Source organism: Tinamus guttatus, unplaced genomic scaffold (assembly GCF_059628265.1).
Source record: "Tinamus guttatus ecotype Peru unplaced genomic scaffold, ASM5962826v1 Tinamus_guttatus_pri_ptg000287l, whole genome shotgun sequence".
Taxonomy (NCBI): Eukaryota; Metazoa; Chordata; class Aves; order Tinamiformes; family Tinamidae; genus Tinamus; species Tinamus guttatus.
The window spans coordinates 4540531-4566368 of NW_028288821.1; the positions used below are offsets into that span (position 1 = coordinate 4540531).

At 40.3% G+C, this 25838-nt stretch overlaps 1 protein-coding gene across 1 annotated transcript; it reads left to right on the top strand.

Annotated features, from left to right (window-relative positions):
- Window positions 1-147: 147 nt before the first annotated feature.
- Window positions 148-25646, top strand: LOC104566096 (ubiquitin carboxyl-terminal hydrolase 12). Its single transcript, XM_088527527.1, has 9 exons — window positions 148-236; window positions 10676-10756; window positions 13985-14198; window positions 15133-15359; window positions 16589-16665; window positions 17551-17634; window positions 18249-18446; window positions 20429-20507; window positions 24880-25646. Exons 1-9 carry the CDS (start codon window positions 189-191, stop codon window positions 24979-24981), a joined length of 1110 nt encoding a protein of 369 aa, XP_088383653.1. The 5' UTR covers window positions 148-188; the 3' UTR covers window positions 24982-25646.
- The last annotated feature ends 192 nt before the right edge of the window (window positions 25647-25838 follow it).

Sequence of the window (25838 nt, forward strand, 5' to 3'; positions counted from 1 at the left end):
CCAAAGCCGTGAGCGCCGCCAGGCCGCGGCCCGGGCGGCAGGGGGGCCCGGCGCGGCGCGGCGCGGGGCGCAGCCGGCGCCGTTTGGGCGCCGCACCGGCGCGGCCGGCGCCGCCAGGCGGCTGCGCGGCGGGCGCTGTCAGTCGCTCGCAACATGGCGGCGGCGGCGGCGGGCGGCGCGGCGGCGCCATGGACGTGCTCATGACGGTGCGCAGGCTCGCCTCCATCTGTACCATGGTGAGCAGCGCCGGGGCCTGCGGGGGCGCCGCCACGGGGGCGGCGGGGCGGTGTGGGGGTGTGTGCGCGCGTGTGGCGGCGGTTGGAACCGTCTATATCCGTATGTATATACACGTATACCGGCGTGTGCGTAGCCACGTGTGTGCGCTTTTCAGCGGAGTTCGCCGTGGTAGCGGTGGTGCCGGAGCCGTGTGACAAACAGGCTGGTGCGCCGCGATGTCCCCGCGGGCTCCCACGGCGGCCGTGTCCGCCCCGCGGGCCGTGGGTGCCCCGCAGCCGCCTGACCGCGCGGGGCTGTAACGAGGCGGCGGGGCCCTGCGGGCGGCAGGGCGCGTGGGCCAGCGCCGCGGCGGGGCCGTGCGGTAACGTATCCCCTCTCGTAGCACCGTGGTGACTCGTAAGGCTGCACGGGGACTCTCCGTGCAGGAATCGAGAGCTGCATTTCCAGCCCCCCGCCTGGGATCTGACGGAGGGTGTTGAGCTCTAGTGCCCGGTAGGCAAACATCTCAGTTACTCTTCACCGCGTGGCCAGAGTTGAGTTGTCCCCTTCGTCTGGGGCGGGCTCCTGTGTGAGCCAGGTAGGAGGCAGCAGTGGCAGAAGCCGCTCAGGTGTATCAGGTTTTATCAGCTTTCCGGGGCTGGTTGCAGGGCTGTGTGCAGGACGTGCAGTTTTGTGCTTCATTATATTGGTTTAAATCCATTTAGGTACTGGGTACTGACTACCAGTTTTGATCCACTTGAGATCCAGGCAAAAAGAACTGCACTGGTGTTATACAAAGCTGAATGTTTGCAGTTTCATAGTAGTATTTCTTAAAAACAAGTCTTTCTTGTTACAGAAATGATAGCTGGTGCTACAGAATCGAGTTAAATATTGTAGAAAACTCCTTGGAGCTACGTAATTCACTGATCTCCCTAGATTTCTCAAATAAAAGTGGATCTTTAATCCCCCACCACCAAGACAAGTGAAATTAAGGTCATGAGAAGTATCTGAAGCATGACTTGGTTGTGGAGTTCCCTACCCCAGAGGCAGGTGGTTGACTCAATCCCATGTAATATTTTAGATGCATTCCTGACATCAGCTGACTGAGCCTCAGATTAAGAGGGCAAATGTCAGGCAGTGCTTTTTCCTGTGGGTGTGTCGCCGAATTTGAATGCAGTCGTTCCAGTGTTTTGCTGATCGTTTTTAGAAACCTTGCCTTATTCTGTGTTGGGTTCACTTCCGCTCTTGCGCTTATCTTAATTTGGTTTTGGAAGCTAGAAGCTGAGGATACTTGTACCATGTTAATGTCCATTCTGAATTACTATTTTCACCAGGAGGAGGTTTTTAACAATTATATTCCCGGCATGCTGCAGCTTTGGGAGGCAGAATCTGCCTCCTGCTCCCGCTTCAAGAGAAGCTATTGTTTCATTTCCCTACAGAGAGAAAGCGTCAAGCAGTGCTGCTAACACGAGGTAGCTGTGCCTTTCTCCCCAGCCAACCTTGCTTCCAGCTGCATCATGCATCTGCTTCATCAGATGCTAGGGAATTTGTCAGGATCGGTATTGCAGGTGTATGTACAGGCTGGCTAAACACACAGGCAAGTTCACTCCTTTTTTCTTCAGCCAGCCCAGGAAATTTAAGATGCTGGGTGCTATGTGTGAAAAATTGGATCAGCTTATTTGCATCTACTTGAGTTAGCATCTGGAATGAAAGTATTTTTTGCTTTCTCATAATGTGAATGTGAAAAATTTAAGATTTCTTTATAAAAAAACAAGGTATACTCGGGAAACTGCTTTCTTCAGAGTTACACTAATACATAGTGTTTGTACAGTACTTCACACCTTTTTAGTAAAATACACAATATTTATGTTTCCAGTCATCTGCATTTCAAACTAGAAAATTGAAACACAGGATGCTGATGCTGCCGGACTCCTTCATTGGTCCGGTCAGCAGTGTAAGGACTGGGGTTCCTGCCTTTGCATCTCTCAGTTACTTCCGTATTCTGCAATGTATCCTTAAAAATTAAATTCAATGCTGTAGCTACGTTACTGCTTACTAGTGAATTCAAACTTCTATCGGATCCTCTCGCTAGAGTAGCTCCCAGGTTTTTGTTGTGTGGATCCTCCCTCCCGTGCCTTGCAATCATTGCGTTTCCTCTCTGCTAGCGCCGTCCCTTTTAATTTTGTTTGCGATTGCTCAACATCCATGTGGCAACTGTAGCGTTGCGAAGGTTGGGAGCTCGTAGGAAAATACATGGTAATTTGGATGTGATTCATTGCTTGGTGAGGAGACTAGCCCTATGTGACAAGACGCATCCATAGCCAAAAGCTACCAGCTAGAGCTTTGCTTCTTTGCTGTGTCCCTCTGGCTTAGTTTTGCTTCCCTTGTGTTTATGCTGTTGGCCAGGAACTTTCCTTTTCGGAAGTGACTGCAAAATTATTTGGGAGACTGAAGTGGAAAATAGTCTTGAAGCTGTTTTATTTATCCCCACTCCTTTAGCTTCATGATGAGCACTTAGCTCTGTTGCAAAAAACGTGTAAAACCCAGTATCTCTGTCATTCTGTGGCTTGTGCTGGTCACGGAGTGGTTCCGGCTCCGTTGTCCGAACTCAGACCTGCCTGTTGAGCTGTAGGGACCTGGTGGCCTCCCGGCTGTGACGGCTGGTTGTAGGACTGAGCCTTAACCCAGAAATCCGAGTCCCGAGTTTTGTTGTTGTTGTTGCATTAGCAGTAACTTTTGTTTTGGCATTTGAAGGAGCAAAACAAAACACTTGTGTAGAAGGAAATGAAAAACGCAGAGCTGATGTTTTCCTTCCTCAGACTGCTCCTTTGGTGACAAGTTGGTAGGAAGGTGTTTGCAGAAGTGTTGGTGTTTCTGGGTGAGCTAATTAGGAACACTTCCCATCAGATCCATGTGTCGTTGTTTGCTAAACCAGCCAGACATGCCTGAAGAGCTCCAATCCAGTCTACAAATTGGTGGTAATCCTATTCTGCTGCCCTGATTCAGGGCAGCGTGGATGTAATTATTAACTTCAGTGGTAGCAAAGAGATGACTGAATCATTTGTAACTAATACATTTCCATTTGGCAGCTGAATAATTTACATTATTCAGTTCCAGCAGGACTTTCATGTCACTGATGTACTATATTTGTCTCTGCTGTTGTTTCACCTACCTTTTTAGGACTTTGTTTTAGCTTCACTAGTAAAATAACATTGGCAGGACAGCACGCAGGTCTCTTGAGCATTTTTTCCCCCTTTTTTAGGATATTATGCAGTAATCTCGAGCTACCACCTGGCTGAGTTTTTGGGCTGTCTCTGTTTGGATCTGAGGTTATCTATAAACTGGAGGAGTTCATGCCTTCATGTGTCATTCTTGTGTCAGGGAGTACCGAGGCAACTGCAAGACATATATGGTTAATTTTTTTGAAAATAGGTATTTATGTACATCTTTCTTGTACATCTATTCCTATTAAATAAACAGGCTTCAGTATTTACTGTTGCGGATGTCAATTTGGGAAATTCCTAGACGTGTTGCCAAAATACAGGACTGCACTGTACATTTTGTTTTATATTTTCAGCTCCTTCTCTAATAATTTATCCACTTGGCGTGTGACAGACACCTGTGTGTTTGTCATAGCTGCATCTGTTCTTAGTTATGTGCAGTGTCACAGGGTGAAATGAGAGATACCCAAGCTGGGGAGAAGCCTCGCAGGGCTCTTCTCAGGTGGGGAATGGTTGTGAAGTTTTGGAAAGATTGGCTAAGAAGAGCAAAGTAGTCTCTTTATAACACCACATTTCTAATCAGTAGTTCTGTATTCCCTACCCTTAATCCAGCATCCTTCCTGCATGGCCTCATGCAGCCTACATGCATCTAATTTTTAAGAGCATAAAATTACAGATTTTCCCAAATGTTTATGTCTTTCTGTGCTGCAGTAAATAAGACCTTGCAAGACTAGCTCCTCATTGAATAAGCATTTATGTGCAGCAGTTTATAAAGCATTCTGCATTTAAAAATGCTTTAATTAGAACTGCATTTCAGATTTGAAATACTCGGTGGTAGTGACTTTTTTTTGAAATGCTGTTCTGTCGCTTCACTGCAGTCCCTGTGGTGTTGATAGCAGCCTGAGTGCTCTGTGCACTTTACTCCCTGTTGAAGAGTGAGCAGAGATGGTCGTTCCTGCACACAGAACATTCAGTGGAGGTTGGGCAGAGCATCTGGTATTTAAAAGCACGGAGCCTTGGGAAGCCCATGACGTTGTACTACCTGCTTCTCTCAAGATTATCAGTTTGTTCTGCCTATATAAGCACACGGAGTGCAGGAATCCACAGCTCAGCTTACCGTAATTTGCTATGCCTGGAGTCACAGCCTGCCTAGATGCCTGCAAAGGGATCATTTCAAAGCCTAAGTCATAGGGTGGGATTGCCAAGATGACAGTGCTTTTTATCTGCCTGCAGTGCTGTGCACAACCAAGACATTTTAAAAGATGGAGATTTAGCATCTAATTCTGAGGTTTAAAAAATCTTGGCCGTGTGTTTTATAAACTGTTTTAGATATACAACCCCTGTTCTGCTGCCTCCTGGACTCTGCCACGTGATCGTCTTAATGTTGCTGAACCAGGGCCGATTATCAGGGCTCCTGTAGGGAAGCAAATGTAGGCAGACCTGATTCAGGTTTCTTCCCTGACAGGTTTGAAGTAGCCCTGGCTTGGCCTATTTGGTTTGGTTGTGTTGTTGTTGGCTTTTTGCAACCATTCTTTAGTCAGGCTGGATATTTAACCATTTTTAATATTTGCAAGCTCTGCATGATGGTGCCATTGGGCCTCTCTGCCCAACTTGAAAGCCATTTTCCAGCTTCCTTTCAAATGCTAAATCTTTTCTCCTTTTTTTATTCTCACTTGTTTTAAAAAATAAAAAGCCAAAAGAATAGCTAGAGAGACTCCAGTAAGACTTGTACACCAGGTGTGTTCTGTGCACTGAAATCTTCCTAGACCTTATTCCCATTTTTGCAGGACAGCATTGTTCCTCAGGGAAATGGCTCAGTGGGAATAAACTGGTTCCAATCCAAAAGCTGAGATGGTTTAGAGCTGTGCCTAACCTAGGGTATCAGGTGCTTTTGTTTCACCAGGCAGTTACACCAGCAGTCATGCTACAAGCCTCTGAGTGTGCGTGCAGCTGTAATAAAAGTCTAGAAATATCCTAAGTTGCAATGCCTTAATTACTTTATTGGAGCTGAATTATATTAATTGTAATGGGAGCAGGATGCAAGGCTTGGAGAAAAAGCATGTAATGCTGAAACGAATACTTTGCACTGAGCTAAAAAATGGCAAGTAATTTACCCTTGCAGAAAGGCTGCATTGTGAGATTTCCATGGACTATATGGAACTGGGAAGGGAGAGCGATTTAAATTACTTTTAATGAACTAAAGAGAAATTAGTTAATCTGCTGACAAAATGAGTCTTGTGTATATTTTATATAGGATTAAAGTAGTTGAAGTATAGGTGAGTGTAGGAAATGACACTTAATACAGTATTCAAATACTGTCATACAATCATTTTTTGAAACTAAGTAGTGATATATAAACTGATGGTTTCAAGAATTTCTTCTCTGAAAATATCCTGTCTATAAATAAACTGTAAATGGAGTATTTAAAATATGGCATCCCCAAAATAAACACAGTGACTTAACCAAATTTTCATAGATTTTGTTAGTTTCATTAATATTTAAAAAGAAGCAAATAGCAAGTTCCAGGTTGTAATTTTGGAAAACGGAAGGGCTTCACAGTTCTCGTTATTTTCTTTCCTTGTCCTTTAAGCAATTGCCTCCTTGCTTTAAAAATCTCTATTGATGTTTAGATATCTGTAGCTTGCCATATCCTTTCTAATAAAGTAGACAAATCATTAGGATTTTGTCCCATTCTGCTGAGCTGGTAATGAGCTGTGTATAAATCCATTGATAATCTGCTCTTACACAGATTTACTTGTATAATTTCAAGAACAGTATATAATTAGAGCATGTCAGAAATAATTCCTGCACTGTAGCAGCATTTAATGAGTTTTACAGTGGGTGTATTTTTCTTTGCTTGCTGCCCTGTTTCTTTCACTGTAGTTTCTCATTGTTTTATTAAAGCGCTTTTCCGACCTGACCCGTACGTCTGCCATGTGTCCATTTGTATAATTTAGAAGATATATCCTATTTCTAATAGCAAGCAGGCTGTGCTAATAACCTGAGACACTCCAGCATGCAGACAAAGCTGGTGTGAAGTTGGCACCCTCCAAAACGTGCAGGGCTGCTGGCTGCACCCGCCTCGTGTGCTTGGTTAGAAACTCCCTGAGCAAGAGGAAGCGCTGCAGCCTGCTCCGGTTCCCAGCGCAGACCTCGGCGCTCTGGCAAACGTGGCAGTGGGGTCTTCCCACTCATGTCCTTTCCCGTTGCAGGCCGTGCATGGGTTATTTTTATTTTTTCCCCCTCATTTTATAGCTTCAGTGCATCTCTGCTCAAGCAGTGTGATGGACTGGACCTGATTATTTTTGACAAGGGTTCAGAGTAACAGCAGCGATAGTGACCCAGCCTCATGCTGATTTTGATCCCTTTTCTCAGTGCAGCTATGGCAGCAGCTGCTTGTGCTCTGCTGGCACGGTGACGAAGAGAGCTCAGCTCTGCATTTGTAACCATTCCTGCCTCTATAAAGTTGCCTCCTTAGCCACAAAATGTAGGGATGATCAGTGGAAGATAGGATTTGTCAAAGTGGAAATGTTAATTTTGACAAAAAAAATGGCTTTTCACTAATAATACTCATTCGTTCTTGTCCAAATTTTGTGGAGGGCAGGGAATCCACTGAAATTTGCTGAAACTGTGGTACTGAAAAGGAAGGGAGAGTTGTAATTTAAAGCTAGACCCTTGTGGATGCTGGACGTGTGAATTGGTCTCAGCAGCAGACTGTAGTTCCCACTCTGCGCTACACAGTTGTCTTCAGTTGCTGCCAGCTATTTGTCCAGGCTTCAGAATTCCTCGGGTCTTGGCCTTGTTATAATTCCTACCATAAAGCTGCTCATGCTCAGGAGAGAAAAGCACTAACTTATATTCACCTTCCAATAGTCATTTCCCTCAATGGTTCTCATTAGACAATCTACCATCCACCTCCGCACAAATACTTTTAGGTGCAAATAGGTTTAAGGGCATCCAAGGGTCTAACCCCCAGGAAGGGCTGTATGTGCTTCCAGTTTCAGCAGTGGGTTTAGTATAGGCCAGGCAAACTATTTGTGTGCTTTGCAGGAATAGTCAGGCGCTGGCTGAGGAGATACTAAGGATCTATAATGCTCGAGCATCCTTCGTCCTAGCCTTGCTTCAGCGAGGCAGTAAGTTAGTGGTGTCATTTGAGAAATACCATCTACTGTGTTTTATTTTCCCCTTGCATGATATATTGAGCTGGAAGTAAATCTTTAAGACTCCTCTACTGAGCAGAAAAGATTTGCAGCTTCCATTATAGACACGTTAGATCTGTTGTGTTTTGATGAGTTATCCAGCTAAAAATTTAGCTGCACTCTGGTATCACTTCGCTTGTGATGACTTGCTTAGACAGCTACCTCAGGCAAGAGTTTTTGACACTGGGCTTTTCACTTCCCCTTTTGCTTTACCAAACTCAACAAAGCCTGCCACCAAAAGAAAAAAAAAAAAGGATTTTTTTGAGTTCTTTGGGTAAACAACAGATTTATTTAGTTACTTCTGTCTTCCCAGCATCTCATGGGCTTCAGATGTGATGTCCTTGCTGAGCTTTTCTGAAAACTGAAAAAAAAACCTTGAATGCTGTCAGCTCCCTGTGCTTGTGCTTGATATTCTGCAACTAAGCACTTGGGATTTTTTAGGATCTTTTTTGATGGAAACCAGTGAATACCAGGAATGTTCTTGGAAAAATTCCCTTCCTTGTGAATGCTATTATGCACAAAAATAAAAATAACTGATGCGGCCAAGATAAGAAATGTGTCATCCTCTGTGCACTGCTGGGGTTGCCTTGGTCATTGTTAGCAGCATTTTTTCTGATGAAAAGCAAACAAAAGCAATGATTAAAGTGCACATATTTTCCTTGCGAGAATTCCGTCCCTTAGAATTGGGTAAAGCCCGATAGCAACACGAATTCTCCTTAACCCCAAACGGGGTTCGTTCAGCTGGGCCAGGCGGCCTCCCCTCTTGACCACAGTGGCAACGCAATTCCATGAGTGTTTCACGGACTTCTGGGAATTCTTGTGGATGCACTTGTGAATTTTCCACTCGCAAAAATGTATCTATTATATACATTTTATACATCTTTTATGCATTTAGGTATATTTCATTGCATGTTATTTGCTTGGCTCTGCCAAGCAGGCTCTATTGCTTTTTAACAGCTTTTTTTTTTGTCATTGTTTACTGTTCCTACAATTTGATTTTCTTTAGTATATAACTATAACTTAGGAAAGTGTTATATACTGTAAGGAACAGACTAGTTTTTTTGCCCCAACAGCAATGCGCCTCTCAATTCACTGAATAATCAGATACAAATTCTCATACTTTGGAGAATTTAATTGGATTTTATTTCCAGTTGAGAAATGAGGCATCGGTGTTAGCGAAATAGCGAAGTGCGCAGTGTTTCCATGTGCAGATATTGCGTGATCTGGGGCCAAAGTGTTTACCGAGCTGGAGAAATCCTTTAGCAGCAATGGGAAAACCTATGTAACGTGGGACTGCAAACAGAGCTACTTGTTGGGCTTCACTGCAGTGCGGAAAGGATCGTGCCCTGCCAGGCTCCGTCCCCACTTGCTCAGTTTGCTCTTTGCAAGTTCAGGTGCAAAGATCACGGGCCCAGCTGCAGCGAGGCGGCCTTGCCCTCGATAGTGCAACCTGCCGATCCTTCCTTTCAGTTCCTGAAGTGCTGACAATTTGAGCCCTCTTGATCTGCGGGATTCTGATGGGATGATTTCAAAGGCCTTCTGATAAGCTAGAAAAAAATTGAAACTATTAGGTCACTTTAGCTTCCGTGGCTGAGTGACTTAAGCATTTAATTTAATAAGGAAACTGTAATTTGCATCTGTCCCTGCACTTTGTTTATCCACATGAAGAAATCCTGGGCAGCAGGTAGGATTAAGCCCTTGGAGGGGACAAGTTGGTGGTTTAGTTGAGTTGTATTATTGCTTTATTTTAGGTTGGTAGATTCTTTCCAGCATACTCTTGTTTAAAAATTACAATTGTTCATTAATTTAATTGGTCAGATATTTATTTATTCTGAAGGTAGCTAATCCTATGTCTAGATTTAGCTTTGGGTATTATTTTAGACATCCTGAAGGGAAAACATGAGTAGTTGAGAGTGAGAAAGGGGTGTGGGGAAACAGATGAGAGGAGCTGCTTGACCTGGCACTGAGGCCTTGAAAAATATCTGTGTAATTGCTGCTTATATAGAGCCTTGCTTGTAAATATATCAGTGCTCAATGGTTTTGGTGTGTTTTTTGTGCTGGATAATTACAAGCTTTCCTTGATTTCTGTCTTTTTTTTAATATATGCTATCCCCTGTAAATCTGATGCCAGAGGTGTGACTGCAGAGTTTCTGTTCTTTTTGTTAAATCAAATGACTCTTTGGGAGTTTTCGTCTTGTAGCAAATTGCTGTGTTCTTTTTTCTTCTATCTCGTTTGGCTTTAGCAGACTAAATACAGGGCCTCTACTTGTCTGCGTTTTATTCTAATAGTAGAGTGCTCATGGAAATGATCAAAACATTTACTTAATGATTTTGATAGTAAATGTTTATGAGCTCCGGGGAAGAAGGTAAATGGAATTTGCCAGACTGAGAGGATTAAAAATGGAAATAGATGCACAGAGCACGTCAAATTTGAGGCGGGCAAAGTTAAAGCAGGAGTGCTGATGTGCTTTAGTTCCTCTTCTCTGGGATAAATGAGACAAAGTGGATGTCAGCGGTATTCCCCAGTCATATCCAGCCTTCTGTCCTCTTGATACTGCTGGAGACTCAGGACTGTCCAGCAATACACTAAGCTTATTAGGTCATAAAGGTAGCAAAGCCAAAGTGAGTTGAATTTTAGGAGTGTCTAATGCATTTCTTCTTTGCATTGTTTTTGTCTGTCACTGTAACTTGAAATCTTAAATGAGAACAACTTCCTTACTGATAATTTTCAAATAAAATCCAATGCAAAAACGCCTTCTGATGAATCTTATAGAGCTCTGCTGTAATTCAAGCTAATAGTCTTTTTTTTTTTTTTTCTTTAAGTGAAACTATGGTATCTTTTGTAATAGTAAATAAAAAGACTGATGACATTTTCAAGAACACAGGTAACACTTTAAATGCTAACTCTGCATGGAAGTAACTTTTTTTTTTCTTTCCTCCTTAGTTTTTGTGGGAACAGTATGGATTCTGTGGGAACAGTATGGAATCTTTTTAGGAAGATTTCCTTTCTCTAACATAAAACTTGCTTTTTCTTTGCAGGGCGCCAATGCCTCTGCTTTGGAAAAAGAGATTGGTCCTGAGCAATTCCCAGTGAATGAGCATTACTTTGGCTTGGTCAATGTAAGTGAATTTTCTTTGCTTTAAATGCTATTGTCCTATTAATATCTTAATAAATTTTAAATAAATTTTAAATCTTAGATTTTCAAATTAACAGGATTCTCTTTCAGGGGCTTTGGGTACTTGTGTTGCATAATCGGAATCTGCATAGACACCACATCCTGCCATATGATGCTGTGCCTTGTTGTTTATAACCAAGATAGAAAGCTCAAATACTGGAAGAATATTTATTAGTTTAAAAGGTGTTGAAAGAAGCTTTCCTACTTAGGCACATTTCTAATTATAGGATTATAATAGTATATTGAAAGGAACATTAAATAATAAAGTATGAATGCTTTTAGAGCATATTTTCTGCTCCTTTTAGAGCAAAAATATTTGATGCGGCACTGATACTATAATGTGTGTAAGCCTTTGTGTTTTTAAAGGAATAGTATGTTTTGGTTTATACCACTCATGGGATTTGTGGTCATCCTCCTATGTGAGGACATAGCCAAGTTTACTTGGCTGGTAATTTGCTAACATGTAGCAATACTCCTTGTTTGATTGCCTCGTATACCAGCAAATCCTTTTAAAATGATTTTTTTAATCTGTTGGTTTGCATACATCTGCCCTGACTAGGATCTGCTGGGCAGTAAGATATGTCTGTCCAAATTAACTGTGGAAAGAATGGAGCATGTGCTTTGGAGGAGAAAGGCAGCTGTTGCTTTTGTTACCAGGGATGTTATTGCTTTATAAGAAATCAGATATAGAAACGGTGGTTCTGTACTGTCCTATTTATGATGTGAATGTACAGTTTTGTCGGAGCTCGCTGTAAAGCCAGGTGTGTTCCTGTTTACTGGTTATCTGGGCACATTTCATAGATCTATTTTATTCACCAAGGAACAAAATGATCTACCTTGTAACACACCAAATAAGGTTAAGATAGCTACCAAAGTGTTAGTTACTGCAGTGCATTAGGATTCATTTAATTGATTTCTGCCTGCGTCTCTAGCAGTTTGTGTTCTTGAACACCAAACTATCTGAAGATATTGAATTATGTTTCTTAAGTATGGTGTTAATGGCCATTCCGAAGCCTCTGAGGTTTGCCCTCTAATGAGAAAAATGGAAGGCATCTCCATTTGTAACATAAATAGCAGTGATGAATACTGTGAAGAAAAAAATAGCGTTCTAAAAATATCCAGAGTTGCTTTACTCACATCCATACTCTGTTCAGAAGGACAAAACATGACTAATACTGTTGTGCTTTATTTCTTGCAATCAACTTCTTGGGGGTAATTGTTTTCATACTGCTGTTCTGGAGAGCTTTTTCCTCAGTTATTCCAAGTTCTCTAATGAGAGCTAATAAATGGGAGCACTTTAAGGAATGTAGTTTCGTGTCGTGCACTGCAATCCTACAGCACAAAGCAGTCCCATTTTACTCCTTGTTCAGGTATTGCCACTCTTGTTTCTCCTTTACATCAGTACTAGGAACTGTGCAGAACACATGAAAGGTGCTGAACTCATGGAAGTTGAGGGTTTTCTTTATTTTAAAGGTCGGATTTCTCTTTGGATCAGTGAGCTGGCCCTGACGTCAAACATTTATAGAGCCACCGCAGTGGGTGGTGTGGGAGAGGGTCTGCCTGCTTCTGTTGCCATCCTGTTGTTAAAATGGATTATGTGTAAGGTGAAACAGCAGCATGTGAGGGCTGGAGCAATGCTTTATCTCCAAACTTTGGTCATGCTTTTAAAAAGCCTTTGTCTTAGAGTGTCTTCAGATTTGAATTTCACATTGCAGTTGTAAAATCCTTGAAATTAGATCGTTGCCTCTAAATACAATCGGTTGTAACCAATATATTTTTGGCAACTATTTGAAAAATGTATTTGTACTAGAGAACCCGTGACAAAAAGCGTTGTTAGATTTTATGTGTTTGTACCTGCATTTTCCTCTGTACTTTAGGTCCCCTTAGTCCACATGAATTTTTTATTTGATCTGTGCCTGCCACTGTAGGATGCAAATATTGAGCAGCCTATGGAGAACTGCCATGCCAGCCTGGGTAACCCCAAAGCTGTACATGTTCAGCTGGTGGATTTCATGTGTTTGACACCTTTTCCCCCTGAATGCAGTCCTAGATCTCACCGACTGCTTGTGTTGGAAACTGAGGGTGCACTGTGACCTCCAGGATTTTTAACAGGGTTAATTCCTAGTTTCTTCTGTCTCTTTAAAACATTTTCTGGGATTATTATAGACAAATATATTAGGTAGGATTGCTCCAACTTAAGTACCTAATCACAACAGATCTTTACTGATTTTGGTACTTACTTTGTCTTGCATGCAAATTTAATTACTGTGATGTTTATTCCATTTTTTACGTCACTAAAAACAGAGGAGTTAGGATCTATCCTAATTCAAATGCTCAGCTTGGTTATTTGTTTTGCTCATGTAAATAAGTTTTGACAGTTGTTCTGTGCTGTTTGCATGCAGTGTAAATTAATGTTAATGTATGTATCAGGCTGTAACCTTTTATGCTGTGTGAATTAATTTTCTGTTTCTCTCAGTCAGCAAACTGATTATTAACTTGCAATCATTCTACTACAGTAATTATACCAAAATCTGGTGAACACTACTGGCCATATTCTCTGAGTACCACTTAATATGATTATCCATGCTGTGTAATCAAATTATTTGTAGGTTCATTTTGTTTATTTAAAATATTTTGCTCATGATGCTCTTGAGATCCATTACCAGAATATCTGGGGGCTGGCAAACCTAAAACTCTCTCTCTTTTCCTTTTTTTTTTTCTTTTTTTCACAGTGCAACAGCAGAATAAATTGCAGAGAAGAAACTTGAGCATGCTCTCTTTCCTTTAGATGATACACTGCTTTGGATGATTTTTCCATGGTTTAAGTGTTAGTCCTTGTTAAGCAATCTGGAACGTTGCCTCTGGAAGTTGTGTTATCACTGCCCTCCTCTGTAAAATGACACGGCTTTTCAGATAGGGCAGATGCAAAACAGCTGCTCTTTGCATTTGCCTGCATCATGTACTCTTCATAAGATTGCACTGTAAACAGGAAATATTTAACATATACCTTGGTATCTCGAAAGACTAATTTCATCTGACACAGGCAACCTAAAACACAAGTTCATGTGTTGAGCTCAACGTGCCGTAATAGAATTGAGATCTCTTTCTTTTGTTACCTTTTAACAGAGCTAATATGAAAATATTTGTTTTCCTTTTGTTCTGTTTTAACCAGTTCGGCAATACCTGCTACTGCAACTCAGTCTTACAGGCACTTTATTTTTGCCGTCCATTTCGGGAAAAAGTTTTGGCATACAAAGTGCAGCCCCGAAAGAAGGAAAGCCTCCTGACATGCCTCTCTGATCTCTTCAACAGTATTGCTACGCAAAAGAAGAAGGTGGGAGTCATCCCACCCAAGAAATTTATTTCCCGATTGAGGAAAGAAAATGGTAAATGAGTAAATGAAATCCTTACGCAGATTTAAACATTGGCTATTTAAGCATATTAAAGTGTAACCACAATTCTCTTTTTAAGCAAGTCCAAATTGTCAAATTTGAACAGATTTGAGAAATTTTTTTGAACTCTAGCTTATGGTGTGAATTCCACCACCTCTAGAGCATAGGAAGAGAGATTAGATCAGAATTAACTGTGCTCTGCCATAAGAGGATTATCTGGCTATCTTTGTTTCTGTACTTAGACCAAGTACAGCATGTGTACAGAAATCTCAGCACTCAAGTTATTGTGTGTTGGGCGCAGTGAACTCTATAGCCCGCTGCAGATCTGCCCACTTTGGTCTGTGCCAGAAGTTGTCATGTGCTAAATATTTGTGCAGTTGGTCAAAATTAATGTCTCCAAGGAGGCTTAACTACTTTTAACCTCCTTTCCTACGTTTGTGGTAGGATGAATTCCTTACAGTGAGAGTTGGCGGTTATTTCCCAGCCATAGTGTGTGAAAAAACGTTCTCTTTGATTTATCATTTCTGTTAGGACTTGAAAAGATAACAAAGTTATGATAGCAGGGGAATTTTTGCCCCTTGGTGCTGGACTTAATGAACTGGTGGCCCAAGGCAACACACAGGAATATTTCTTTTATTTCTCTTCCTCTCATCAAGGAGGGGAAAACAACAACAACAACAACAACAACATGTTTTCCTTCCATTCCAAGAAATGCCCAAAGTTTCCTTTATATAATCTTTCAGCTGTCTACCTGTTTATTGCAACCTGAGGAATAGATAGGGGCAATCTAACATCCATTGCTAGGACAACAACAAAATAATTTACCGTCATATAATGGATTAGAGGAGGGGGAAGGAGATGCACAGTAATGGGATATTTTTAAGTATCTGTATTTTTTTTTTCATTTCCCTCTTCTCTTTCTTCCCAGAATTGTTTGATAATTATATGCAGCAGGATGCACATGAATTCCTGAACTACCTGCTTAACACTATTGCGGATTTACTACAGGAGGAGAAAAAGCAGGAGAAACAGAATGGCAAACTCCAGAATGGCAGCATTGACAGCGAGGAAGGAGACAAGACTGATCTGACGTGGGTCCATGAAATCTTCCAAGGAACACTAACCAATGAAACCAGATGTCTTAACTGTGAGGCTGTACGTTTAAAACAAAACAAAATCTCTTAGATTTTTTTCAGAGGTTCTGGATCATTTTCCCTAATACTAAGCACACTTTTTCATTTATTAGGATAGATGAAATTGCACTCTATTAAAATATGGAGCATAGCGTATTTTAAGACTGTATCACCTCTATGTACAAACCAATACTCATTAAGGTATGTTTCTCAGAAAAAGCATAGTGTTTTTTTCTATTCCTTCTCCCTGTTTCCTTCAAGGCAGTCTGCACCGGCTGATATGAGCTGCCTTTTTGTCTTCATGTTATTTCTTGTGTCAGTGATTGATAGTTTATGTTGTGTTTATATGTGAGAGTTACTCACAATTTATTTAACTCTGGGATTAACTGAATTTAATAGTCCTTGAAATGAAAGCCCATGCTTCTTAGTGTTGATCCATAGCCACTCTATTTGATAGCAAAAGAAGTACCAGGGAGTCTAAAATTAGAAGAACCATAGCACCTTCAGACCAGAAATTTGCAATTACTCACCTGCTGTTTTGATTAAATAATATTCCACCTAAAAAAAAAAAAAAGAAAAAAAGGGCAGATGGGGAGACAAAAAAAAGAAATGACTACAAATGAAGTGAGCACTCTTGGCATTTTGAATCTGAAATTATAGCAATATGGTGAATAGAAACTCTAAAAATAGGGTTAATAAGATTCTGTCTCAAGAATTTTGAGATTAAATGTGGCTTTTGCACAAATGGCAAGATGGTTTCTGTAACTGATATCCCATCCCAGGATTTAGATGAAAATCCAGCTGTCTGTTTCCATGTTTTCTATAAGTATCTACTGTTATACTCTGAAATGGTGCAGAAAGCTGTATTAGTCTGCAAAACAGTGGAATACAGTTAAAACTTCTCCAGCTCCGAGAGCTCTCAGTGGTAGAAACTTGTTTTTGCTGATCAAGTAAGCAGATGTGTCTTGAAGGCTCAAGGGGGAGAGATGTTTTGCAAGGAAGGTCTTAAGTCTTTTCTCTTTCCCCCCCCCCCCTTTTTTTTTTTTAATTACTCCCTTTTGGATTAGAACTGTGGCTCAGATTATTTTTCATTTTTAGTTAACTTCAAGAAAGACCTCTGCGTGTATCTGTAAAATCACAAATCTCTCTGCTTGTAGGCAGGACAGTGCACCATTCCAGGAATTTAAAGCAACTCTTAAAACCTGACAGATTGCAAGCTGTTATGAAATATTTCTTTTTATTTTTTTCAAGGTTAGTAGCAAAGATGAAGACTTTCTGGATCTATCGGTTGATGTGGAACAAAATACATCAATTACACACTGTCTGAGGTAAATGGGAATATTTTGGGATGGAGAAAAAGCTTGACTTGCTCGAAGGGAAGCAGCTGAGTTAGTTGCTCTGTTGTGCTACAACTGTAGGGTTTGAGCTTTTGATAAACTATATTCTGTTCAGAGTGTTGTTTATTTTATTACCATGCTTATTGCATCTGCTATTGGTGGGTTTTAGTAGTTAGTGTGATTTCTTAGGGGCAGGTTAAGAAGAGATTTCACTTTGTTTTATGGGGATTTTAATCTGTTATATCACATAGGTTTTGTCAAAACTAAATATGGTACGTGCGGTTTCATACTGTCATTTTGCTTGTTGTAATACTGTTACTGCATTTCAGTTGTCTGGTCCTACTTTTTTTTTGCTGACACGATTTGCTCCACGTAGCAGCCAGCCAGATCCCCGGCTTATCGGCTGTTGGGATACTGCAAGTTACATGTAGCAGCTGGCGCTGTAAGAGCTGATAACTCGTGTGCAATTACTCAGAGCTAAAAGATGATACAGACTTTGGCCAGTCAGTAGCTGATGGTTATAGGTTCTAAAACTTAAGGTCTAACACCATGTAAAATATGGAATGACTCCTTCTGGAAACCAAACCGAGTTACCTTGGGATTGCTCTGTCTTGTTTGAGTCCTATGCAGAAAGCATGTAGTTGATATCCTGGAGGGTGCCCTTTCCAGGGTTTTCTAGTTGAGCACTATTACCACAGATCAAGGCTGGGACAAATACATCTAAAAAATATTTGGGAGATATGAGCCAGGTGAAAAGAGGGAATTTAATTTTCCCTGTACACTCTTTTCTTGGCAGAACTAGGCATAGCTTTAAACTGGAGGGTATGACTGAATATCACTGCCTATTTGACTTCTCTTTAACCTTTATTTCTACAGAGGCTTTAGTAATACTGAAACTCTATGCAGTGAATATAAATACTATTGTGAACAGTGCCGCAGTAAACAGGAAGCACAGAAGAGGTAAGGTGTAAGTGCTCGGGCTAATATAAATGTTCTCCTAGTACCGACAACTGTGAATCAAATGAAATCTCTAGAAAGAGATCGTAAGACTACTTGGGTCTGTGAGGAATGGGGGTAAGGAAAAATACCTCTGTGGAGAAAGCAGGTAGCTTTATAGCAGCCTCATAAAGGTTAACTTAGTGCTTCTCCCTGAGGGGCTTGAGTGGTGCTTCCAGACACACTTTCTCCTCCATTCGCATTAATCACCTCTATATGTACTAATAAAAAATGTTAATTGTCACTTAATTCTTGGTAGTGGCCAGAGCCCCAAACCAGAGATTTATTACATCCCCTTCTTTCCCTTGATATGATGAAAATATGAAAAATATGATGTATTGTTATAGGCAAACGGCTGTCTTGCAGTCATGTTTCAGTTATATCCTTAATATTTCCAAATAAATGTTGCCTGTTCTCACCAAAATATATCTGAGAAAGCAACCTTTAATGCATATTCCTCACATTTGTTAAAGGTGTTTTAGGGAGCTTCTCCCAAACATATTGAAATGATTTTAGAGCAAGGCTCTGTTTTAGGTCATCTGCTAATATTTGTTCTTTAACATATTTTTGTGGTTCAGAATGAGAGTGAAAAAGTTGCCCATGATTCTAGCTCTGCACTTAAAAAGGTTCAAATACATGGACCAGCTGCATCGATATACCAAACTCTCCTACCGTGTAGTCTTTCCCTTGGAGCTGCGGCTCTTTAACACTTCAGGAGATGCTACAAACCCTGACAGAATGTATGACCTGGTGGCTGTGGTTGTTCACTGTGGCAGGTATGTCTCTGTGCTCTCTAGCTCCTTAAATACATTTCCTTGAAACTTTAAAGTGAGTCAGACATTTTTCTGCTATTTTATGATAGTACAGTGGCTGACAGTATGGGAGTGTGCTAAGCAGAGGATTTTTATATATATGTATTTATTTCTTTATATATATTTTACTAATAACATTTTAAATTGCTCTTGCAGCAGGTAGTCTCAGGCTTGCTCTTTTAACAGCTCTCATATCCTGGCAATTCAGGCAAGTTGTGTCTATGAGACTTTGGAAAGTAAGAGCAACCCTAAAAAAAAAAAAAAGCCTACTTTCCAGGAAAACTAAATGAATTAAAAGCAAATGTTGGAAAAGCTTTTACTAAATAGAATTAATTTATAGATCCCTTGTTGCCACTTGCTGAATTGTTAAAGGTTTCCTTAGAAGCTGGTGCCACCAAGTGGAATAAACTGCATACTACTCATTTTTTTTAAAACAACTTTATGACCTGTTTAGGGCTTGATTAAAATTTATTTTTGGTATTGTGATTTTAATTCTGTTTTAATATCAAAGAGAAAACAATAAGCACTTTTAAGAAAAAAGCAGTCGTGGATGTCAGAGGTAGTATTTAGAGCTGCCATTTGGAACAGTGAATTTTCAAGCTACAGCAAGTTTCAGCAGCATGCAAAAGTGTTTTGAAACATCTGTATTGTGAGAGACAAGACATCAGAATCAACACACTGGTGTTGCATTGATTTAGCACAAGAAACCTGTGCAGTTCTGATTTGTTGTGTGCAATTGTGCTATTTTTTGAATTTATTTTTACTGTATTAGGAACCCATCCTGTGTATTTGCTGTAGATTCTTAATTTGCTATACCTGTAGCTATGCTTTTATGTTTTAACAATGTAAAGAAGCGGTGATTAATAATGTTAAATGTTCTGAATGTGTTTTTGTCCTCAAAGCTATTGTCTTGTATGAGGCTTTTAGGGGTTCTGTGTGACTTCTGGTTTTAATTCTTACAAAGAACTTAATAAAGACTTAAGATAGATTATATTTTCTAAATAATTGACTTTCAGAACTTGTTTTAGGTATTTCGGTTTTGAAATTTTACTTTTAATTTTTTGACTCTGAACCAGTTCTATTCTGAGAGATGTATTGTGTTCAAGAGTATCAGTAAATCCAGAGGACTAGAAAAGTAGTTTCTTTTGCATAAAGGCCAGATTAGTATAGCTTGGCTTTTAAAAATATTATTTAGCTCCTAAGCAAAAAGTAAATCCAGAAACATTGAAAAAAATATATTTTTTTCTCTTTGTGGCTCTTGATTGCTCTCTCAAAGTCTGAGGTTAGTAGATGGAGAGCTTATATTACAGTAGGCATACACTTCTTATTCAAACTACTTTTTTGGGGGGCTCTGTCTGCCTTTGTCTGTCGGTCCCTCTCCCTTTGCATTAGATCATTTTGTTGTCCCTATCCAGCAGGGTAAGCGTTCGGGATGTCGGAGATGGAATCAGACTAGGAGAGTGCCCCAGGACCTGGGACTTGCAGTGGCAGAAAGCCATCCCCATTGAAAAATCTCTCCTTTTTTTTTTTTTTTTTTGCATTTGCATTTGCAGACATTTTATTTGCAAATGCAAATTTATTTCAGGCAGTTATTAAAAGTTTTGAACAGTAGTCAAAATACGCAACAGTCATGAATGTGACAAAACAGTGATTGAACTAACTGTTTTTTAATCTTGTCTTTTGAAATATATAAATGACTATCTGAAATATTTATGCAATTGTGTATTTCGAAGAGAACATACTTAGCGATGGAAAAAAAACATCTAGTTTTAATTTGAACAGTTTAGCGAAGTCTAAGAAGCTAAACAGTCTTATGGGTAATAGGAGACAATATTCAAAGCTGGTAAGTCTCACTTTGCCAGGAAGGCCTAGAAAAATTTGGGAGAGCAGAGGATCCTGCCTTTGCAGGCACAAGATTAATACATCTTCAATCCTTTCTCTGGCAGTGGTCCAAACCGTGGACATTATATCACCATTGTGAAGAGCCATGGCTTTTGGTTGCTGTTTGATGATGACATTGTAGAGGTGGGTATTGCTTTTCCATAGTGAGAACAGTGCAGACAGCATCGTCCTCAGCTCCCTCCACAGCTGGCAAAGCAACCTGAGGGCTCTAGTGACAGCTAGAACCTAGGGTGATGTGCAGCTGTTCAGTCTAAAATACTTCAGGGACCTTGTTGATCGCATCAAATCTTTAAATTTTGGCCTGCCTCTGGGCTTCATTTTGTTATTTAACTTGCTTTATGATGGCCGTATTGCATTGCTACAGTAAGATATTTCAGCTTTACTTATGCAAACAGTTGACCACAACAAATAGGATTGTAGAAAGAGTGTTAAAAGACTGGGAGGTGTGGGCTGTGGTGGTTAGATCCTAAGGATATATGTAGGAGTTTGGACCACTGGTGATTATTTTTAAAAAGTCTGCTCCGATAAGCTTTTTCTTGGCTTTTCCATTAACTTATCTGTAAATAGTAATGTCCAAAAATTTACACATCCATATGTTTCACATAGTTATTAAGCAAATGTCAAGTACCACATTAGAACTGCTCACTGTAAGGATGAAAATGTACTGTTTGCCTCTGAGATTTTATGATCAGATTCAAGACCCAGTGCTAAGTATCTAAATGGGTACAGCAAAATCCTTGCTTATGCTGAAATCTTTGCTTGTGCTGAAGAAAGATGTTATAGTAATTTCCCCCTTTTAAAATCTTTGGCTAATTTTTGAGCATTAGGGGTGCTTACCTAGTGATATGGACAACTTGTGTGACTATGGCAAGTTGTCTGTCCTGTGTTACTAAATTCTGAGTGTTAATTTCCTCTGTCATGGCTGACGTATGTGATTGTGCCAAGTAATTTTTAAAATAAGGTTCACTTTAATATTAGAAATGTAAGTATGCACTGTATTTTCCATTCAGGAAATAAGCCTGTCATTTTAAAAGTAGCTGCAAAAAACGTCTTGCTGTTCTATATTTGTTTTCTGTCAATCACTTCTATGTTGTATCTTAGCTTATAGGTCAAAACAAAATTTCTTTTTATCTGCAAACACTGTTGGCAGTTTTATAGATGCATCATCATAGAGCTTTTACATGTGTGCTGTCTGGTATTGGATAATAAATTCAAGGAACTGTCACAAGGAAGATAGGATGCAGTTTTTCTGTCTTGAAGGGTTGCTTTTTTCTTAAGTTGCTTTTCTAGGTTCAGTCATGGCTTTTTTTTCCCCAATTTCATTTTTCTTTTACATAGTTCACTTAAAATGCCGCAGAAATGAAGTGCTTTGATCTGAATTTTCTACTTTTTGTGTTTTTTAGTGTTTTCCTTTGAGATTTTGCCCCCCTGGTTAGGGTTAGGAATGCTAAATATAGTCCAGTCCTATGGCACTCCCTGTGCCCCAGCTGCAGCTCTGGGAAGCTGCAGATTCATTTTGCAGCTAGAAGGCTTTCCCTGGCTACTGTGTGCTCATGTTGTTTGTTTTCTATAAAATTTGGGCTTTGTTTCTCTTCATTATGGCGGGCATGGAAAATTGCATGAGAGTATTGCATGAGTCTTCAGAGATAGTTGGGCCTTTGATAGGAAAAAAGTTGCTCCTTGAACCACTTCAGGGAGTGTCACGTAAGGATTCCTGCTGGGTTTGTCCCGGGGGATCTTTTCAGTGACTATCCATCGTATCCACGCCTGCCTTCTAGGCGTCTGATAGACAGGAAGCTCTCGCCCTCCTCTGCCCAGGCAGGATCAGCTTTTCTCTTTCCTAGGCTCTCTAGAAGTCACCTGAATTTCTGTAGATTCAGTGATCAAGGGGAACAGGAGAGCGGAGGCTGCTTCTCTTCTGCCCATCATACCAGCTTCTTGGAGAAGTAGCTGCAGTTTTGCTCATCTGTTCTCTCTCTCCCCACTTATCCTCAGCTCTGGAGACTTAGTTCCTTATCACTGCTCTGGCTTTTACTGAAAAAATAAAGTGAAGCTGCAACTACTGTTGCCCACGGAGATATAAATATTTATTCCAAAGATGAGCAAGTACTATTTTCAAAATGTCTTGGAAGTGTATTGCTCTGTGTCACATTAGTTGTTCTCAGAGGTTGGGTGACTCCAAACCCCCCTAAGATGTGCATTCTGCAGATGTTTGAGGGCTCACCAGGGAAGCCTTTTGCTCTTCAGAGGCTAGGAGAACGTACAAACAATTTGGGTCTATTAAGCTTTGGACACTTAACTTTCTATCTACAAACCGACACATAGTGGAACAAGTATCAGTCAGCAGACTTGAGAAGTGGATTCTGAGCTCACATAGTTCAGGGGTAGAGATACTGAAAGTGAAACACAGCACAGGAAAAAACATTGGCTTTCCTCTTCCTTCCAGTGAAGAGATTTGTTGCGAGTGATACAAATAGCTCTGAAGTGTCAACAGAAGTGTTGTGTGCTGCCCTGGAAGCCTTAGTCTTGCTCTTACTCCCTACTTACTCTTACTAGTGCCATGGAGGTACTAAAGTCACATTTATCTGTTTGGGCTTGGTTGGAAGGCCAGTCTTGAATTAAAATTGAAGATAGATGATAATGAAACATGCTTCAGTGCATGTGAAAAGCAATTGCACCAAATTCAGGAGACAAATCAAATTAAAGGTGATAGTGTTCCAAGTAAAGGAATGAAGAAACCTGAATAACTGATCTCTGGTTAGTTGTTTAAGTTGTCATTAGAGTAACTGAGTGATGCATCACATTGACTATGTTTACCTGAAAGGGGAGAAGTGTCTAGCCAAGGTGTTCTTCGAACTGAGAAAAGGGCAAAAATGCTTGTATGTCTTAGCTGAATGCTGCAAATCTCTGAACAAATTTTTAGGCTGAGTGTTGTGAAGGGTACACAAGGAAGAGATTTGGTTTTGGAAGCCCAAGTAATTGTGTAGAAACGAACCAAGGAAATTAAAGCTTGGTGACATGAAAAATCATCTTAATGCCAGGTGAGGCTATGCAGCCCTAAAAGCAGATGTGAAATGACTGACTGATTGTCACTTAAAAATGGCAGCTGGGTAAAACTTTGCTACGTGTGTTGCAGAGAGCAAACTAAGGATGGCGAAAGAGTGAAGTCCATGTAATCATCTTTCACTTCCATTGTGTGGATAATGGAATGCAGAAAGGGAGTCAGTTTGCCATAATAAAATACCTGGAGAAGGAGTTAATCTATATAAAATGTTTGAATTGCATTCAGAATGAGTGGAAGTGGTAGTGGAAATTAGTAAAATATTTGAATTGTCAGCTAAATACATAATAAGTACTAAAAACTTTTTTTTTTTGCTATTTTTCCATTAAAATATGTTTCTAACAATTTTCAGTGGACATTCATCATGTTAATAAACTGTGTGGAAATCCTCAAGCCCCCACTGTAGTAGCGCAACTTCAATAAAGTGCTCAAAGGGAGAGAGAAAACAACAGCGTCTGATTCCCCACATCACCACCCCACCCATGGCTGAAACCAAAACTGTTCCAGGGAGAAATATCTGCTGTTACATCTTGGAATTTATGTATCTTGCAGCAGCCTTGAGCAGCGGTTCAGCACGCTGCCCCGTGCCTCCTGCAGCGGAGCGCGGTCCTTCCCTCTGAAAACTTTGCAGAGGTTGCTCTCTGCTATTCCCTTCACAGTCAAAACAGTGCAGTTATAAGAGAGACGCCGAGATGGTTACATATTCCGTACATTTTTGTTGTTATTTCATCCGTTGTATTCTTTGGAGAATAAAAGAAAAGATGCTCTGTTATTTCTAGGCCAGTCTCCCGTTGGTCCTACACATCAAAGTCTTGCTATTTTAGCATGTTGCCTCTGCGGATCTAGAGTCTAAAGGTGTTTTCAAACACCTCAGTGGACTGCTGAGTAATATAGGTCAGGGGGAGTATTTTATTTCAGTGCTGCAATCTCTGTCAATTCAGTAATGTGAAACCAATCGTTCTGAGGTTTTAGATCAAGACCATGCAACTGGTGTCTTTAAAACATAATGCCCTATGGGCCTGCCTGCTTGGAGTATGAGAGGAAGCCTGCTTTTCTGCACTTCAAATATAAGCAAGGCAATTATTTCTGTTAATAGGGAGAACAATTTATCTTAAAGCACAAACCCTGTCTCAGCAATCTGATCATCACTGTACCAGCAAATCATAATGCAAGGAAAGCACTCAAAGCTAGATGGTTGTCGGATGTAGTCCACATGCTTCGGGGTATAGTCACTAGGTGCTGTTGCAGGACTTTTCCAGATAAGAGAACCTCAAGAATTTTGAAGTAGAGAAAATGTTTGTTCTATCTATTTGCTCTATTAATACTGTGTGGCTTTCCAGCATCACCCCCAAAAGAATGAGAATGAAATTTGGGAAGGGGATTCTTAAAGTGGTATTTTAACTGAGCCTAATTCTAACTCTCATTAACTTTCAGAAAATCGATGCCCAGGCTATTGAAGAATTCTATGGGTTAACATCAGACATTTCCAAAAACTCAGAATCTGGATATATCCTCTTCTACCAGTCAAGAGACTAAGAAAAAAGATAAATGTGTAAAAATAAAAGGAAAAAAAAAAAAAAAAAGGGGGATCAACATATGTCCAAATGGAGCGTATTTGTGACAGCAGAAGCAGTTCCTCGTTGTTGTTGTAGGACCAGGACAGATCCAGCAGGGCGAATAAAGTTTTCTCTCTGCCATTTCTTGGAGGATGAGTGCTGACTGCCGTAACAAGAAGAGCTTTTGCTCCAGTTTTCTTTCTGGGCTTTTTTTTTTACATGCTATCTTCCAAAATCTGTGTTACCTCTACTTGAAACCTGGCTGCTTATTTGTTCATGAACTGAAGAAGAGTTTTAAAAGTAGCTTTGTAGAATTTTTACCGTTTAATGTTGGGCTCAGGCTATACCTTTGTTTCTATCATCATCGTTTTTCTGTATTTTAGCAGAATGATTTCAATATTCAGTGTCAGCTGAAGGCATATTTTAGGATATGAACAGCAGCTGGTTGCTGGATATTTTTGGTGACTCAGACTTGAGAATCAGTACAAAGCTAAGACATATTGGAAATGTCAAGTCTGTAATTTAAAAAGAAAAAAAAGACAAAAAACTCTCCCTGCAGCATTGTAAGTTCCCCATTATGCATTATCTTGGTTTTAGGTAACACTAATAGCACTGTTTCTTTTTATATTTTATTTTTCATTGTTCTGTTTCTCTTATTCAGGAGGTATAGAACTTTATCCATATTCAGCCTGATCTATTGTACCTTTTTCTTTTGTAGCAGAAGTTTAGATACAGAGCTACATTGCTGCAGATTCAAGGAAAGTGGAAAATCAATTATGTTTTGAAGAATATGTTTGGCAACCAGTTGCTGTAGGAAGTTTGAATTTACAGCATTTC